The sequence below is a fragment of the Grampus griseus genome (assembly GCF_964374135.1).
Source record: "Grampus griseus genome assembly, chromosome: 8".
Classification (NCBI taxonomy): domain Eukaryota; kingdom Metazoa; phylum Chordata; class Mammalia; order Artiodactyla; family Delphinidae; genus Grampus; species Grampus griseus.
Genome location: NC_139002.1, coordinates 48,982,634 through 49,001,121, shown reverse-complemented (window position 1 = coordinate 49,001,121; position 18,488 = coordinate 48,982,634). Strand labels below are relative to the sequence as shown.

Here is an 18,488-nt window from a genome sequence, read left to right as displayed (position 1 = left end):
CATAAACCTTCATGGCCTTGGTTTTTTAGATATAATAACAAAAACACAAGTAACAAAAGAAAAAATAAGATAAATTGGTCTTTGTCAAAATTAAAATCTTTTGTGAATCAAATGACACTATCAAGAGAGACAACTCATAGAATGGGAGAAAATACTTGGAAAGCATATATTTGATAAGAGATTAATATCTGGAATATACAAAGAACTTCTACAACTCAACAACAACAAAGGAACCCAATTTTAAAAATGGGCAAAGGATCTGAATAGACATTTCTCCAAGGAAGATATACAAATGGTCAATAAGCACATGAAAAGATGTTCTATACCAATGGTCATTAGGGAAATAAAAATCATAACCACAATGAGATACCACATCAGACCAAACAGGATGACTATAAGCAGAAAGACATATAATAACAAGCGTTGGTGAGGATGTAGAGAAACTGGAACCCTCATACACTGATGGTGGGAATGTAGAATGTTATAGCCACCTTGGAAAACAGTCTGGCAGTTCCCCAAAATGTTAAATATAGAGCTATCATTATGACCCAGAAATTCCACTCCTAGGTATATTCCCAATGGAAATAAGAGTATATGTCTACACAAAAATTTGTGCACAAATATTTACAGCAACATTATCCATAACAGTCCCAAAGTGAAAACAATGCAAATGTCCATCACCTGATGAGTGGATAAATTAGATGAGGTATATCCATACAATGGAATATTGTTTGGCAACGAAAAGAAAAAAAGTATTTATTTATGCTACACACATAAGGCACAGAGGCACTTTGAGAACATTATGTAAAGTGAAAAAAACAGTCACAAAAGACCACATAGTGTACAATTCCATTTATATGAACTATCCAGAATGGGCAAATATATAGAGACAAAGTAGATTAGTAGTTGCCTAGGCTGGGTGGGGAGGGGCTGGGGTTGAGGGAGAGGGAAGTGACAGCTACAGATTTCTTTATGGGGTGATGAAATGTTCTAAAATTGACTGTGGTGATGGTTGCATAACTCTAAATTTCATTTGTTCACTTTCTTCTTTTCTATGTCTGTCACAACAATCCATGTATTCACTTAGGTGATCCATATGTATATTTCCATGACTATCCTGACTTTATAATACGTAAAAGACTAGACATATTTTATGATGAGCAGGTATCTTTTATGGAATCTATCCTTTTAGAATATTTAATTTAAAAGAAAAAATTAAATAACATCGAAACTATTTTTTTCTTCCTCACTATAGTCATTACATCACCTTCATAACCCATCATTTCTCCTGACCACTAGCAGCTTTACTCCCAAAATTTATTTATCATAAATCTACTTCATCAGAAATTACATCACTGCATAGCAATACATTTATAACAGTGCTCTACTGTCCAGTAGCTCCATGATCTGTTTGTTAGCAACAGCTTAAATGTCAATTATAGTTAAATCCATGGCAAACGAGAGAATTTAATGTTTCGATTATTTTGTACCTACCCCTTTTGAATCAATCACTCCAGGTTTTGCATTAAACTTCACTGTCTTCAATCGGGCACGTTCCTTTCTTTCCACCCTAAAGAAAATGGAAAATAAAGAGTCTATCACATGGCAAGGCATTTATGATTAAGTTTCTTATCAAATGAAGAACACCTCTTCTTATCCTACAGCTCAAATAAAATGTGTTTTAAAATATTTAAAATATTTCTCTTCTTTGTTCAGTATAAAAAGTCTTGGTATGATATCTCTAAGCTGCTAACACATTCCTTGCAATTTTTGTGTTACATGTACTGAGAGTCACGTATTTGGAAGCAACAAAACCCCAATATTTGTTATTTAAATGCCTGAATCAATCAAAATCTATTTCAAGAAATCACAGTCCACATAGATGAATACCTAGGAAGCTAAGTAAGCTCTCATCTCCTAATATCTCCTCTCTTTTTGTTTCCTTTTTGTTCCCTTCCCTTTAGGAATACTGGGGTATTTATTTACCTTCACCTCAAAACCAAACATGTTACAGATAATCTTGAACTTTTCCTTTGCCCCAATGTCCTTCCACTGCCATCTCTGCAGTTTTCATTATTTCACCTTCATTCATTCACCAAACACTTATTGAATGCCTACACTGTATCAAGTAAGGTGCTGGGGAACAAAGAAAAAAAAATTAAAAAGCACGACTTTAATGAACACACAGTAATGTGTTCTTGGCAGGGACAGAGGGATAAAATGACAGATATTGCTGCACAAAAGATTGCTGAGAGCAATATGGGCACATTTATCTCATTGGAGGAAGATAAAGAGGGGGTGGAAAGCAATGGGGTGGGCTTCCTGGAGGAGGTGTCAATTTATGTGAGACTTAAATGGTGAGAAAGAGCTTGTCAGTGGGAAAAGTTTAGGGAGAATCTCCCAGACAGGAGGAACAACATGTACCATGACCTGAGGATATGATCAAGCTAAAGACTGCAGGAAGATTCTGGTACAGGGTACATACAGCACAGGGACATGAGGCTGAAGAGGTGGTGAGACCTCCTTATAAAGAGCATCTGTCTACTCTGAGGACATGGGGTTCTCCTTTGGGGAATCCTCATGATTTACTAGAGGCTATAAATCTGAGAAGTGATAGACATTAGCATTTTAAATACATGACTCTGCGGGAGGAGGAAGATAGATTGGAGGAGGGAAAGAACAGTGGGAAGCAGGAGGCCTATTTAGAAGCTACTGCCATAATCCAGGCAAGAAATGATGAGAAGTGATAACGAGGTGGAGGACAGGGAAGGTTTGGAGAAATATTAATAACATAAAGTTGGCAGGACTTGTGCCTATTTGAAGGACGGGGCTGAAAAGAGGTAAGAGAAGTTAAATACTTCTGATTCTTTTTTGAGCCTCTCTAATTAGACATGACCATTCTTTCCTCTAAGCCCCACGACATTTATTTGTATGTCTATATTGGCGTTATCTCGTTTCCTTGTGTCTTGTTTATTTTTGAGTTGCGCATACAAGGCTGTATGTTCCTTGAGGGCAAGTCCACATATCACTCAGTGTATTATAGCAAGTCCTCAATAAATAACAGTTGAACTAAAATCATATTCATTGCATTGTTTTAGCATCATTTTATTGTTTAAATATGGCTAGCCCTAATTTCAAAAATGGGGAAAGAAAAAGGAGAGGTAAAAACCCTGAATCTACAGAAACTTAATGGCTTATGAAATCTAAGCTGTTCATAGGTCAATAATGAACAACATACTCCTCTTTGACTTAGCGTTCTTTTGTGTTTCCAGCTGAAATGCACTGAAGATCAGGGTTTCTATAGTTACAGAATGGAGTTTCAGAATATATTTATTTCAGTGTGAGAGTAGAATATTTGAGTGGAAACAGATGAAGAAAATTCTTCAAATCTAACCTCGGATATGAAAGCAATATGCTCCACTAAGAGTTTCTACTTGCACCCAACGTACAACAGTTGGGAGGAGATCAAGGAAGACTTCAGATGAGGTAGACTGCCAAGTGGAAAGATGCTCACTGAGAAAATGCCTACTCCGAGCTACTTCAGCTTTTCTCAGTTTTAATCCAAGTGCAAATGCTAATTCATATTCATCTCTGCCCTGACTTTATCCTGGTTTCTTTGCATTAACCAGCCTAATTATGGGAACACTGGTACATCAGATGACGCCAAAATGACTGTAACATGCAGAGAATATATGGTTATTTGATTAGGCTATGCAAATAAATTCTGCATAAAGTGACAGAACTCACATGGGCCCCAAACATAAATAATATTAGGCTGAACTCAATATTCTATTCTAAGAATTGCTTAGAGCATTCTAACTTTCCCCCCTGGTTTCTAAGTTCATCCCTTTCATATTTCTTAAGAAATGTTTCTATTAGGCCATTTTAGTGGTTCATCACTTAAATCTCAAACGGGTTGCAAAGACTAAGTCAGATGGACAGAGACACACACACAAACAAACCTAATATTTGCTATGGTTTATTACTAATCTTCAAACAAGCAATAAAAAAAGTAAAAAAAAAAAATAGAGTCTTATTGTATAGGTGACAGATTTTGGTTCACTCAAGAAGGAAGTCAGACAAAGGATTAATCTCCAAAATATACAAGCAGCTCATGCAGCTCAATATCAAAAGAATAAACAACCCAATCCAAAAATGTGCAGAAGACCTAAATAGACATTTCTCCAAAGAAGACATACAGATGGCCAACAAACACATGAAAAGATGCTCAATATCACTAATGATCAGAGAAATGCAAATCAAACCCACAATGAGGTATCACTTCACACCGGTCAGAATGGCCATCATCAAAAAATCTACAAGCAATAAATGCTCGAGAGTGTGTGAAGAAAAGGGAACCCTCTTGCACTGTTGGTGGGAATGTAAACTGATATAGCCACTATGGAGAACAGCATGGAAGTTCCTTAGAAAACTAAAAATAGAACTACCATATGACCCAGCAATCCCACTACTGGGCATATACCCTGAGAAAACCTTAATTCAAAAAGATATATGTACCACAATGTTCACTGCAGCACTATTTACAATAGCCAGGATATGGAAACAACCTAAATGTCCACTGACAGATGAATGGATAAAGAAGATGTAGCACATATATACAATGGAATATTACTCAGCTCTAAAAAGGAACGAAATTGAGTTATTTGTAGTGAGGTGGAAGGACCTAGAGTCTGTCATACAGAGTGAAGCAAGTCAGAAAGAGAAAAATAAATACCGTATGCTAACGCATATATATGGAACCTAGAAAACTGGTACTGATGAACCTAGTAGTAGGGCAGGAATAAAGATGCAGATGTTGAGAACGGACTTGAGGACACAACAGGGGAAGGCGAGGCTGGGATGTAGTGAGAGAGTAGCACTGACATATATACACTACCAAACGTAAAATAGCTAGCTAGTGGGAAGCAGCCACATAGCACAGGGAGATCAGCTCGGTGCTTTGTGACGACTTAGAGGGGTGGGATAGGGAGGGTGGGAGGGAGGCTTAAGAGAGAGGGGATATGGGAATACATGTATGCATATGGCTGATTCACTTTGTTGTACAGCGAAACTAACACAACATTGTAAAGCAATTATACTCCAATAAAGATGTATAAAAAAAAGGAAGTCAGAAAGTTGTGACTTCTACTTGGGTTGAAAGTTTCTTGAATGATAACGATGATGATGATATAAGTGGTAGCTGACGTTTTAACATATAATTATTAATGAAAAATTCCTTCACATTTACATCATCTCATTTGGCCCCGACATAAGCAAGTGTGGTATTCTCAACCCCATTTTATGGCTGGGAAAGCTAAGACTTGAAGCTTGCCAAATTAGAAAGTGGTAGAAATAGGGCCTGAGCACACATCTTTTAACAGCTAACTTCAGTGTCTGGCCACATCCACTCTGTTTGGGAAGCAGTACTTAAGGACCTTCCATGCCTCCCATATCCAATGGGTTACAACAAACATGAGATTTTAGATGGTCACCCACAAGTTTAAGACCAATATAGTTCCTTAGACGTCTGGGCTGAGTTTCTCACAAATGACAGCCATTCCCCCTCCTTGCATCCCAAATCCCAAATGTCCTGAATTAAATAAACCATAACCAAACTCAAGCAAAGGGTCACTGAGATAATACCTGTTATGACAGGCTCGCCTCAAAACTCAGAATAAATTTGCTTTTAACACTGAAATTCAGGTTAGCTAGATGTCTATTTGCAATGTTACATCAGAAACATTGGACTGATCTCTCTCCTCAACAGTCTTCACATTCACTGCATCCCCAACAATAGTTGTGTTTTTCTATCCCAGAGGCTCATGTCGCTTGCCTCTTGGGGATCTCTGCAAACCCTTCTCATGAGTAGCAGGGGATGTGGCTTATCTTTTTTCTTCACTTGCCTCAACCCTGTCCTTTCTCCTAGTGCTTCTTGGGATACATGTGGATAGTTTATTGCCAAGATCAGTTAGGGTGGAGAAATAGGGCCCTACATAATGCTATGTTGTTTTGAGCATCAAAAGCTCAAACTCTGAAGAAAGGAAAACATATATCATTTGAGTAAGCACAGAAGTATTAGAAGCTATGCTAAACTTTACCTGTATTATCTATAATCTGTACAGTGATCCAGGGCTTAAGATGGAGCTGGGCATATAGTAGGTGCTTAATCTTTGCTGGTAAATGAATGAATGAATCATCAAGGAGGCTACTGGTTCTTGACCTGGGTGTGAAAACCAAGGCTCAGAGAGTTGAAGTGACTTGCCCAAACAACCAGTGTTTCTGATTAAAAAGTTGTTGACCATTTTACTACTTTTTTATTGTACTTGATAGGAATCTATGTAGAAGTTTAGCATCACCTTATCTAGTTATTTTACTGAGACTCCTTTAGCAGAAATACATGTTAAGACCCATAGATCTTTACCTAAGGGAATGGTGGGTCACCTGTGTAGAAAGACTGAATTGCGATGAAAGGACTGACACACTTCTCTCACACTCAAGAGGCAAGCAATTAATTAGATTATTTAAGCAGAAATAATCCTCTCCGCCCTGGTTTGGTCACTGACCAAAATACTGAAAACATAAACTGGATGGCAAAACTTGAGCAATCAATTCTGACACCTAGCGTCTCCAGAGAATACCACATGGTCATGCTTTAATGAGCCCAACTGTCTTCCTCTGCCTTCTCACCCATCTCCCATCTGGCGTTTTCAGGTTCCCGCCAAACAAACAATGAGGGCAGGCTTGGAGCAATGGATGGTGGGAACATCATTTGGTGCTGGGTATCCCTTTGCCTGTGCTCCATAAGGCCCTGTTGCAAGGAGAATTGAAATGCCATATAGGTTACCGGCCACAGGCTTGCAGGGAAGCTAAGTGAGTAAACCCTTATGCAATGCTAGGTGCAAGCTGTCATCTGACAGCCCAGGTGACAGTCACTGTGGGGTAATGAATAGAGACTTGGATTAAGAGACAGTGGAACAAATCCTAGTTTGGCCCCTCAGAAACTATGTAATCTCAGAAAAGAGAGATTCTGTGCTAAAAGCCCAGGTTTTGAAGTCTCACAAGTCTGGGTTGGAATTCTGCATCTGCCACTTATTAGCTCTATGACTTAGGGCAGGTCACTCAACCTCTTAGGATCTCAGGTTTCATGTTGGTGAAATTAGGATATTAACACAGACTTGAAAAATTATGGTGAATTTATTTTTAAAGATTCTTTTTTTAAAAAAATTTAATTAATTTATTTTTGGCTGTGTTGGGTCTTCGTTGCTGTGTGTGGGCTTTCTCTAGTTGCAGTGAGCGGGTGCTACTCTTTGTTGCGGTGCGCAGACTTCTCATTGTGGTGGCTTTTCTTGTTGCAGAGCATGGGCTCTAGGTGCGTGGCCTTCAGTATTTGTGGCACGCAGGCTCAGTAGCTGTGGCACACGGGCTTAGTTGCTCCGCAGCATGTGGGATCTTCCTGGGACCAGGGATCGAACCCGTGTCCCCTGCATTGGCAGGCGGATTCTTAACCACTGCGTCACCAGGGAAGTCCCTATGGTGAATATTAAATAATACAAAAAATTGGTTAGCATAGTATTTAAAATGTAGTAAGAACTCCTTAATTGTCAAGGGCTTCCTCCAGTATACCCTTGGGGTAGTGAAAAGCCATCTGGTCTGGCTACAGAGAGAACTGGGTTCAGCCAGTGGCTGACTGTGCATCCTTGGGCAAGTTACTTGACTTCTCTGATCTTCAGTTTCCTTATGAAGCTTTTGTAAAGATTAAAGAAAATCTTGTATTTGAAAGCAACTGGCACAATATATACTCTATCATCAGATGGAATTCATTCCTCTGCTGCCCTTTCACTTCCCTTGATACCTGCTATGGACTGAATGTTTGTGTCCACATAAAATTCATATGTTGAAGCCCTAATCCCTAGTGTGGTGGTCTCTGGTGGTGAGGTGTTGGGAGGTAATTAGGTTATGAGGGTGGAGTCCTCATCAATCAAATTAGTGTCCAAAATGAAGAAATACGAGAGAAAAGATCTTTCTCTCTCTGCCATATGAGGAAACAGCAATAAGGCCATCTGCCAACCAGGAAGAGGGCCCTCTCTGAGAACTCGATCAGCCAGTGCCTTGATTTTGGACTCCAGAACTGCAAAAAATAAATGTCTGTTGTATAAGTCACCCAGTGAATGGTATTCTGTAATAGCTGCCCGAACTAAGACAGCACCTTTATTTACAATATAGCCCTCACCACAGTGTAGCTGTGCCATAGTTACATGTTGGTCCCACAAATATTGGGCTCCAGGCAGTGACTGGATGATAGCACCTGGCACACAGAAGCTGCTCAAGCAGTGCTTGATGAATTGAATTTTGTCAATTCTTATTTTTATAATGGTGGGAGGCAGGATTGCATATGAGTTAAGAGCATTATAGCCTGGAATAAAATCCCAGTTATGCCATTTATTAGCTGGGCAGTATAGGCAAGTAAATTAATCTCTCTCTGCTTCAAACTCCTGGTTTGTAAAATGAGGCTAATTATATTACCTTCCCCATAGGGTTGTAATGAGGTTTAAATAAGTTAATTGTAAAGGGCTTAGAACAGTGTCTAGCATGCTCTAGGAGCATTTATTTAAATAAAATTTATTTACCAACTTCTAAAAAGAAGGAGGGAAAAGGCAATGACTTTCATACTCATCTTACGACTTCATAGGGATGATTAAATAGAATTATCAAGAGAGAAACATTTTGTAAAGGGTGAAGTCATAAGGGATGTTATCCATTATGAGATTTTTCCAGACCAGCTCTACGAGCTGAACTATACTTATAAAAGGGGGTAGAGAGGAATTAAGGATAACCCTAATCTAATAATAAGTCATACTGATACCAGTAACCATTTATTCTGAGCTATAGTTATAAGATGCTGAATGCAGTATAAAATAAGAGTGCCTCCTTTAGAAGTTAAACATTAAAGAGCAGCCCTAGGGAAGGCTCATGATATATTTTATTTTTTTTTTTAAATTTTTTTAAAGGAATTTTTTCTTTTTTAATATTTATTTATTTTTGGCTGCATTGGGTCTTTGTTTTTGGGTCTTCGTTGCTGCACTCTGACTTTCTCCAGTTGTGGAGAGCAGGGGCTACTCTTTGTTGTGGTGCGTGGGCTTCACACTGCTGTGGCTTCTCTTGTGGAGCACAGGCTCCAGGTGCGTGGGCTTCAGTATTTGTGGCATGTCGGCTCGTGTGCTCTAGAGCGCAGGCTCAGTAGTTGTGGTGCACGGGCTTAGTTGTTCTGCGGCATGTGGGAGTTTCCCAGACAAGGGATTGAACCCGTGTCCCCTGCACTGGCAGGCAGATTCTTTTTTTAAAATTAATTAATTAATTTTTGGCTGCCTTGGGTCTTTGTTGCTGTGCGCGGGCTTTTCTCTAGTTGTGGCGAGCGGGGGCTACTCTTCATTGTTGTGCGCGGGCTTCTCATTGCAGTGGCTTCTCTTGTTGCGGAGCACAGGCTCTAGGCACACGAGCTTCAGTAGCTGTGGCACGCAGGCTCAGTAGCTGTGGCTCGCGGGCTCTAGAGCGCAGGCTCAGTAGTTGTGGCACACGGCCTTAGTTGCTCCGCAGCATGTGGGATCTTCCCGGACCAGGGCTCAAACCCATGTCCCCTATATTGGCATGCGTATTCTTAACCACTGCGCCACCAGGGAAGCCCTCATGACAGATTTTAAACTGCACTAAAATAAGCACAGAAGAACGCTTTGTGGGGTATGATTATAAGTTTTTGTTTTTTGTTTTTTTTTTTGCGGTACGCGGGCCTCTCACTATTGTGTCCTCTCCCATTGCGGAGCACAGGCTCTAGACGTGCAGGCTCAGCGGCCATGGCTCACGGGCCCAGCCGCTCCGCGGCATGTGGGATCCTCCCGGACCGGGGCACAAACCCGTGTCCCCTGCATCGGCAGGTGGACTCTCAACCACTGCGCCACCAGGGAAGCCCTATTAGTGATTTTTATTTCCTCTTTATACTTTTCTAAATGTTTCCTTTTTTTTTCAATGAAATGTGTTACTTCTATAAACACATAAAACAATAATAGTAACATTTTTGGAAAGAGTTAAAATCCTGAGGAGAAAATCTGACAGAGATTCATTTACAGCCATACACACACACACACACACACAAGATGGCGGGTGGGCTACTGTACCCTTCATGAGAGAGAATACAAATATCAACATTAGAGTCACTAGACAAACTTCTTCTCCAGGCCAGCTGTAGCATGGCTGTTAGGATGGCCTTCATCCAAAATAGGAGAGAGAGCCAGTTCAAGAATGACCACCAGCAGGCAGAAAATTACCCCAGGAGGACTAGCACTGAGAATGTTCCTTAGCGGGGAAATGATGTACAATTGAACAAATGAAGGACAATTGACAAGACTGACTAGAATCATTGAACCTCAGGGTTGGAAAGTGGCTGTAAATCCTATAGTTCAACTGTCCCACCCAACGTTTGATTCCCTTTTATAATACTTCCTGCCACTGAATCTTCTATTATCAGAATCACCTGGAGGAACTTACATACCAATACAGATCTCCAGGACCCACTCCAGATGGACTCAATCAGAATCACTGTGTGTGGGGGGGAGGGGCATATCTAAGTCTTCACAATGTACCTTTGGTATGAAAACCATTGTTCTAGGTCACTGTCTTCCCAGGTAATCCATATCATCTCTAGTCAGCTCCAACTACTAAAAGGATTTTTTAAAAAGTGAGTTGAAATCTATTCCCACACAGCTTTCCTTCTCCACCGCATTTCTACCCTTGGGGCCATATTCGATAAGATGGAACCTTCTTCTACAGAACAGCTCCTCAGACAGCTCTGATTAATCACATCAAAGCAAACCGAAATGCATATTGCCTTGATATTTTCTTTTTAAATAAATGGAAATGGAGAAACACAGAATATATACTAGTCCTGAGAGTTACTGCTTTGAATTCAGAAAACACTGCAAACTACAAACTCAGAACATCCTCTCAAACCAATGTCAGGCAACTATGCAGGAGCCCAGAGGTTTAAAAAACTGTCTGCTGCTGGGAGATTCATAGGCATAGGCTTAGAGGGTGGGAGGGAGCAGCTGCAGAAGAGTCAGCCTGCTGCCCTCTCCCTACATTCACCCTAGGCTATGTGGCCCCAGGCAGAGAAAAATGGGGGACCGGTCTTCTCTGGGGTGCAAATGCCCCACAGAGTTATTTCTGGCTAATTTCATCTTCCCACTATGGCTGGTGCTAGCTCAGTCACTGGGTCACTGTGCATGCGGCAGCACTTGAATACTCAGCTTCATGAGGATTTTTTTTTTTGTGTGTGTGGTACGCGGGCCTCTCACTGTTGTGGCCTCTTCCATTGTGGAGCACAGGCTCCGGACGTGCAGGCTCAGCGGCCGTGGCTCACGGGCCCAGCTGCTCCGCGGCATGTGGGATCTTCCCGGACCGGGGCACGAACCCGTGTCCCCTGCATCGGCAGGCGGACTCTCAACCACTGCGCCACCAGGGAAACCCCATGAGGATTTTTTACATAGGTATTTGGGGTGTTTGCATATGAGGAGGGGAGCCCTTTGTAGCTCGAGAAAAGTTAGTGACTGCTTTGAATAAGCATTATTCCTGACTTTGACTTCATACCATATCTCTTTTCTAGGGTGCAGATAATTTGTTTCTCAGACAATATCTTAGTGCCAGAAGGACAGTCATGGGAAGGAAAGTTCCTTTCTAGTGGTAATGGTCAGAAACCACTGGGACAGATGAAGGACGTGGCTGTTCTGAAGCCTATTCCCGCCTTTCAAAAGCAGAGTCGAAGAAATGCTTAGAAGAGAAAGAACATAATAGTCTTTACTTGGGAATTACATATAGAACTAATTATCTGAGTGAAAGTAGGGAGTGCTAGGTGGGGTGGGGGACAAGAGTAACTAACGCTATAAAAAACAGCTGTAAACCCACTCTTTGGACCTCACCAGACGTTTGACAGCTCTTATCCCGATTTTGTTTATTTCCCCAATGGAACTGTCATTTTATTTTTTTTAATTCAAGCATACCTGATTTACAATGTTGTGTTAATTTCTGCCGTACAGCAAAGTAATTCAGTTATACATACATACATTCTTTTTTTATATTCTTTTCCATTATGGTTTATCATAGGATACTGAATAAAGTTCTCTGTGCTATGCAGCAGGACCTTGTTGTTTATCCCCAAGTATCTGATTTTGGAATGGAGGTTTTTAGTCTTTTCCCATCAATATCTGGAAGTACTACACAGCCAGGACATGAGCTTTGTAAACAGTCTACTTTACTTGGCTTTCACCTGGCCTTTCTATAAACTTATCCAGTAAACTATGAACCTCTGAAGTAACCCCTCTGAGTTTGTCAGTATACAAGCTGATAAGCGTAATCTTGAACACACGAAAGCTGCTAAGTTTTAGGAAGGCAGAATAAGCAGATCCTCTTTCTTCCTTTATCACAGTTGGCAGTTTTGGTAAAACCCTAACATGAGCAGCGTGAGAGCATTTCATTTGTGTCACCTGCCATCACTGACAATTTCCCCGCAGACTGACTATCCTACTCAAAGAGATATTTTGTGAACAGTCTGCCACATCTTCATCTTCCCTCACCTCCACTCCCTGGAGAGCTGAGCAGCAAATCCTCTGAAACAAAAAAGGCATTCTGGGGGCTTCCCTGGTGGCGCAGTGGTTGGGATTCCGCCTGCCGACGCAGGGGACGCGGGTTCGTGCCCCGGTCTGGGAGGATCCCATATGCCGCGGAGCGGCTGGGCCCGTGAGCCATGGCCGCTAAGCCTGCGCGTCTGGATGACTGTGCTCTGCAACTGGAGAGGCCACAACAGTGAGAGGCCCGCATACCGCAAAAAAAAAAAAAAAAAGGCATTCTTACCTCCGCTTGCTGGGGATGACCCCCATCTCCTCACTGTCGCCCTCCAGCGTGACTCTCCTGGCTTGCCACCACTCATCATCAGAGGCGTTGATAACGTGGAGAATGTCTCCATATTTAAAACTAAGTCCTTGACTTGGCAGCCCACTGTCCTTGCTCTTGTCGTAGTCAAACATGGCTCTGGAGGAAATGACAAGAGAGAGAACATTGTTAGGAATCTCTGGCAGCACAGATCTAGGATTCACCATTCTGACTGTTCATTCCTGCCCTGAGAACCCACTGCCCATTGGATACCAACTCCCAGGACTAACCCCTGGAATCGCAGTCAACATTCCTACTGCTTTGGTCACAAATCACGATTAGTTCTTACTTCTCCCAGGAGGTTGCGAGGCAGGTTAGTACTCTCTCACTACAATCAAATTTTACAAATCACTAGAAAGGAAGAATGAAGAGAACCATGGCATCTTTCTGAATGCAGCATGGTAACAACTTCCATGTCCTCCCACAGGGGACTGGGACCCTTCCACTCACTGGAGTATTGGACTATCACTAAAATTGGATGGTTGTAGAGGTTAATTTAATGACATTACTAAATGCTCACAAAGCAATAATGAAAATACACCTATGTTTATGTGTATGTATATAGACACATAGATCAAAATATGAACAAGGGACTTCCCTGTCTGTCCAGTGGTTAAGACTCCATGCTTCCAATGCAGGAGGGGAGGCTTTGATCCCTGGTTGGGGAACTAAGATCCCACATGCCGCACGGTGCGGGCAAAGAACAAAAAATGATATGAACAAGATAAATTGCTTCCATAGTATACCAAGCCTATCTCATCATTGCATTTATCACGCTGAATTGTAATTCTTCCTTTATGTAGCATGTTTTCCCCACTAAAGAGTCTTTGCTGAGCCTTTGCCGAGCCCAACACGCTGTAATATATATGACTGATGGGGTGAGGGAGTTGGAAGCAGAATTACGATGATTGAGACCTCAGTGACGAGCTGTTGTCCCAAGCAGCTGACAATCTGTCTCAAGTTTTACATTGTCCGCCTCCTCCTGTATCTCTCACAAACCATCACCACACACATACAACATGAGATTTCCCTGGAGAAGCAGATTTTGCCACATCCCTGTTTATTCCCCTTTGATTCGATTCTAAGAATTTCCTTAGAGTGTAGCCACTATGCAAGCAAAACTAGCTAGATCTGATGAACAGGTCTGTCTAAAATCACTGAGGACCAAGTATGGTTCTTTTTCTTTCTTTTTTTTCCTCATGAAAGAAATGTCACATCTGCTGTCATGGCAACCCAAAAGAGCTGAAGGCAGCATCTACAGCTCTCAAATACTGCAGGGAAAGTTGAACTACTTGCAACACAGCCCCTTTTTCCATTAATTATGTCCCCAGGTGAAGGAATACGGGCTGGGTGGGGGCGAGGTCTCAGCTCCTAGAATGACTCATTTCCACCCGACCATCTGCATCTTCTCTACCAAAGACTTCACAAAACCCCAGCCAGGAAAAGGGGACTGAGAGAAGGCAGAGACCCACTCCTGACTCTGTCACTTCTCTGGCTGGCTGATGTGACACAAATTAACATTCCTGAACCACAGGTTTTTAAATGTAAAATTAGTCCAATAACTATATTCACGTGGAGCTGCGGCGAGCATTAATGACATAACACATCGGATGCACCCGGCCCATGGTAGGTGCTGTGTAGCATAGTGCGGTATAATAGCGGCTAAGAAACGACTCAGGGGCCACACTGTTAGGGGCCATGTCCTGGTCCTACTACTTCTCTTCTTACTAGTCACATAGCTGGTAACACAGGAAAGCGCTCTAGCCCCTCTTAGGCCTCCGTTCACTCAAATATAACACAGTGATGACAACAGTGATGATAACGGTACCCCTATCATGGAATTGTTGTATGGATGAAATGCTACCTAAGGTAATATATGTAACGCATACACAAAAGTGCCTACACATAGTGACAATCTTTAAGTATGAACTGTTATTATTATAATTATTACCTCCTTTTCCCCCTTTGAGTGTATACTTATAAAAATCCTTTCTATGGATTCTATTCTGTGCAAAAAAGAGTTAACACAGCAATCCTGAGATTACATCCTTAAAAAGGCCTGCTTACAAGGACAGCCCTTGGCTGACATCTGGGAACTTAGTTTTGGGGAGGGTTCTTACCATTTCCTATTAAGAACGGCTCACCGTGCCTAAGCTGTTTATATAAACAATACCATTTAAGCTGAATACCTGCTTTTCCCTTGGGAGTCTGGAATTGCAGCAGGTGCCAGGCAGTGAGGGTGCCTACGTGACCAGCCTGCAATAAAATCTCTGGACACTGAGTCTGTAAGGAGCTTCCCTGGTAGACAGGGTTTTACACCCATTGTCACGATTTGTTGCTGGAGGAATCAGGCATATCCTGTGTGACTCCACTGGGAGGAGACTCCTGGAAGCTTCACCTAGTTTCCTCTAGACTTTGTCCCATGCACCTTTCCCTTCACTGAGTTTGCTTTGGATCCATTTCCTATAATAAATCACAGTCATGAGGATGACTATGCTGAGTCCGATGAGCCCTCCGAGTACATCATCGACCTTGAGAGTTGTCTTTGGGACCCCCAACACTCGCTCTATAGATTGGAAGGCATACTCATATACACTTCCTCATTTGTGACTCAATACATTCCTACAAAGAAGGCACAATGGATATAGTACTTCCTATCCCCTTTTTACAGATGAGGGGCAAACCTAGCAAGGACCCCTAACTAACCCCAGGACACATGGCTTAGAGGCAGCAAGCTGGGGCTGGAGCGTGTGTCTCCCGACGCTAAGTCCTAGTTCGGTGCTCTTCACCTTGTTCCCCCCCACCCCCCCCCCGCCTCAATCTGGGAGGTGGGGAAGGTGGTGACAGGGTGGCAAGGAGGATAATCATGATGACAACCACTACTTATGCCCATATTAGGGGCCTGGCACTTTGTATTCATTGTCTTATTTGACATCGTAACAACCTGAAAGGTAAAAATTAGTACCCCTGTTTTACAGATGGCGGAGGAGGTTCAGGAAGTTAAGGAACCTGCCTTAGGTCACAAGTACACACATGGTAGACACTGAATCTAGAATAAGGTTTGTCTGACTCCAAAACCCACATTCGTGGCCATTTCATTATCAGGCTCAATTTCCCAGCCTGTCGCCCTCTGGCTGTGCTCACGACTTAGCAGTACCAGGAACTTTTAATCTTCCCTTCAGAGCTGACCACCTCTTCTCCCCCAAATCCCTGCAGTTCCCTTACTGCTCAGTTCTTGTCCCAGTATTCCTATCCTAAGGTCCCCTAACCTCTAGTGTGGCTCCAGGCTCCTTCTGGATTGTAAAGCGTGGGGAGTGGAGGTAGAAAAGCCATCAGGAAAGCTGGCAGATGGTGGCCAAGAAGGCAGGCTATAGGGTCAGACTGCCTGGGTTTGCAACTTTTTAACGTGTGTGATCTTGAACAAGTTACTTAACCTCTCTGGGTTTCAAGCTTTCTTTTCTTTTCCTTTTTTAAAAGCAAATTTATTATTTATTTATTTATTTTTGGCTGCACTGGGTCTCTGTTGCTGCGCGCGGGCTTTCTCTAGCTGCGGCCAGTGGGGGCTACTCTTCGTTGTGTGGGCTTCTCATTGCGGAGGCTTCTCTTGTTGCGGAGCGCAGGCTCTAGGTGCGTGGGCTTCAGTAGTTGTGGCATGCGGGTTCAGTAGTTGTGGCTCGCGGGCTCTAGAGTGCAGGCTCAGTAGTTGTGATGCACGGGCTTATGTGCTCCGCAGCATGTGGGATCTTCCTGGACCAGGGATTGAACCCGTGTCCCCTGCATTAGCAGGCGGATTCTTAACCACTGCGCCCCCAAGGGAAGTCCCTCAAGCTTTCTTAACTGTAAAACTGGCATAGTAATAACACCAGCCACCTCAAAGAGTTGCAGTGAGGATTAAATGAAATAAGATATGTAAAGTGTTGTAACACCAGCCTGGTAGCAAGTGCTCAGTAAACGCTAGCTATTATTACTATGTAATAATAGTAATATTATTACTATTATTACTATGATAATTATTATTCTGAAAAACGCACTGGGATTTGAATCAGGGGATCTGGGTCCCAACTGTGCCACTTAGTAGCTGTCTTATGGACTGTGTACAAAGACGTCTAAAACACCTTACTATCCTCAGGACCCAGTACAGTGCTGGGCACAAAGCAGACCCTCAGGAAGGTCTGTGGAAATATTTCAGATGACCTTTGAAAGCCCCGCTTCTTTCAAGCCTCAGCGACCCTGTGTGCAAGGGGAGGGGAATAGAGACCAATCCCGAAGGTCCCCACCAGGTCAGACATTAATTCTACTGGGCTTCATTCTAGTCCCAAGTATTCTTGAGGGGAGATTTCCCACCCTTGGGATCAGCAACATGCTCTTTCCATGAGTTCTATTTCTCTTGGACAATCTTGGACAATCTGCCCCTCTAGGATTACACTGATTCAGACTTGTCAGGTCCCTAAAAGCAAGCAGCTGACACATTTCAGCAGCTTTTAGCTCCTTTGGATATTAATGGATCGTCACATCTGGGAAAAACGCTACAGTGTCCCATCACCTATTTTAAAAAGCGATAAGCTGTTTTTAATTTGCTTTATGTGCTAATTCATCACAGCAACTTTTATAAAATGCCATTAAGACTCACACTTTTCACCCAGGGTGCTTTAACAAGTCCATTAGACAAGTAGAATTAGACATGAATAATGCAACGACTCTCCCATCCCTCCTGCCCCTCCTGCATTTCAACATGTGGCGGGTGGCCCCTTGCCAACAGGGGAAGTCTAGGAAAGGAAGTGGGGGGGTGAAGCAGCTGCTTATCCTCATGGCTGTGCAACCTGGCTGTGGAGACCTAGGTACCAGACCAAAATTGTGCTTTTTAAGTGTCCCACAATATGCTAGACCTTATATTCATTGTCTCCCTCAATTTACTGGGTAGGCAAGCCAGCATACGGGTTATATGCCAAGCTTTGGAGAGAGAAAAGTTCTGGATTTAATTCCCAACTCTGTCATCACTAGTTGTGAATCTGGGGCCTGTGACTTAACCTCTTAGCTGACCTCTTAACCATAGATGACTACTCCCTCATCAGTGAAGCTCAGGTAACGATGGCATTGACTCACAAGATTGTTATGGAGATACAACAACGGGATGGGGCCTGTAAAGTACACAAGACCAGCACAGGATGAATTCCACTTTGTCAGATTACGATCCTGCCACGTAAGCAATTTTTTTTTTTTTTTTTTTTGCGGTACGCGAGCCTCTCACTGTTGTGGCCTCTCCCGCTGCGGAGCACAGGCTCCGGACGCGCAGGCTCAGTGGCCATGGCTCACGGGCCCAGCCGCTCCACGGCATGTGGGTGGGATCTTCCCGGACCGGGGCACGAACCCGTGTCCCCTGCATCAGCAGGCTGACTCTCAACCACTGCGCCACCAGGAAAGCCCCTGCCACGTAAGCATTTTTGATCTCATAAAGGAAATGAGAGCCGAAATGAAAAAAGCTAGTAAGTGGCAGAACCAGAATTCAAACAGAC

The 18,488-nt window shown here is 42.7% G+C and overlaps 1 protein-coding gene across 6 annotated transcripts in view; it reads right to left on the bottom strand.

The window, feature by feature from the left end:
* The window catches only part of DLG2 (discs large MAGUK scaffold protein 2), a gene marked incomplete at its 5' end in the record, with an annotated part of 938,475 nt that overhangs the window by 60,193 nt on the left and 859,794 nt on the right, over nt 1–18,488 (bottom strand). For all 6 annotated transcript variants that reach the window (XM_082659633.1, XM_082659629.1, XM_082659630.1 and 3 more), the window contains 2 exons: nt 1,495–1,570; nt 12,898–13,074. In XM_082659633.1, the coding sequence (XP_082515759.1) occupies nt 1,495–1,570; nt 12,898–13,074 (253 nt within the window). The remainder of the gene's footprint in view (nt 1–1,494; nt 1,571–12,897; nt 13,075–18,488) is intronic.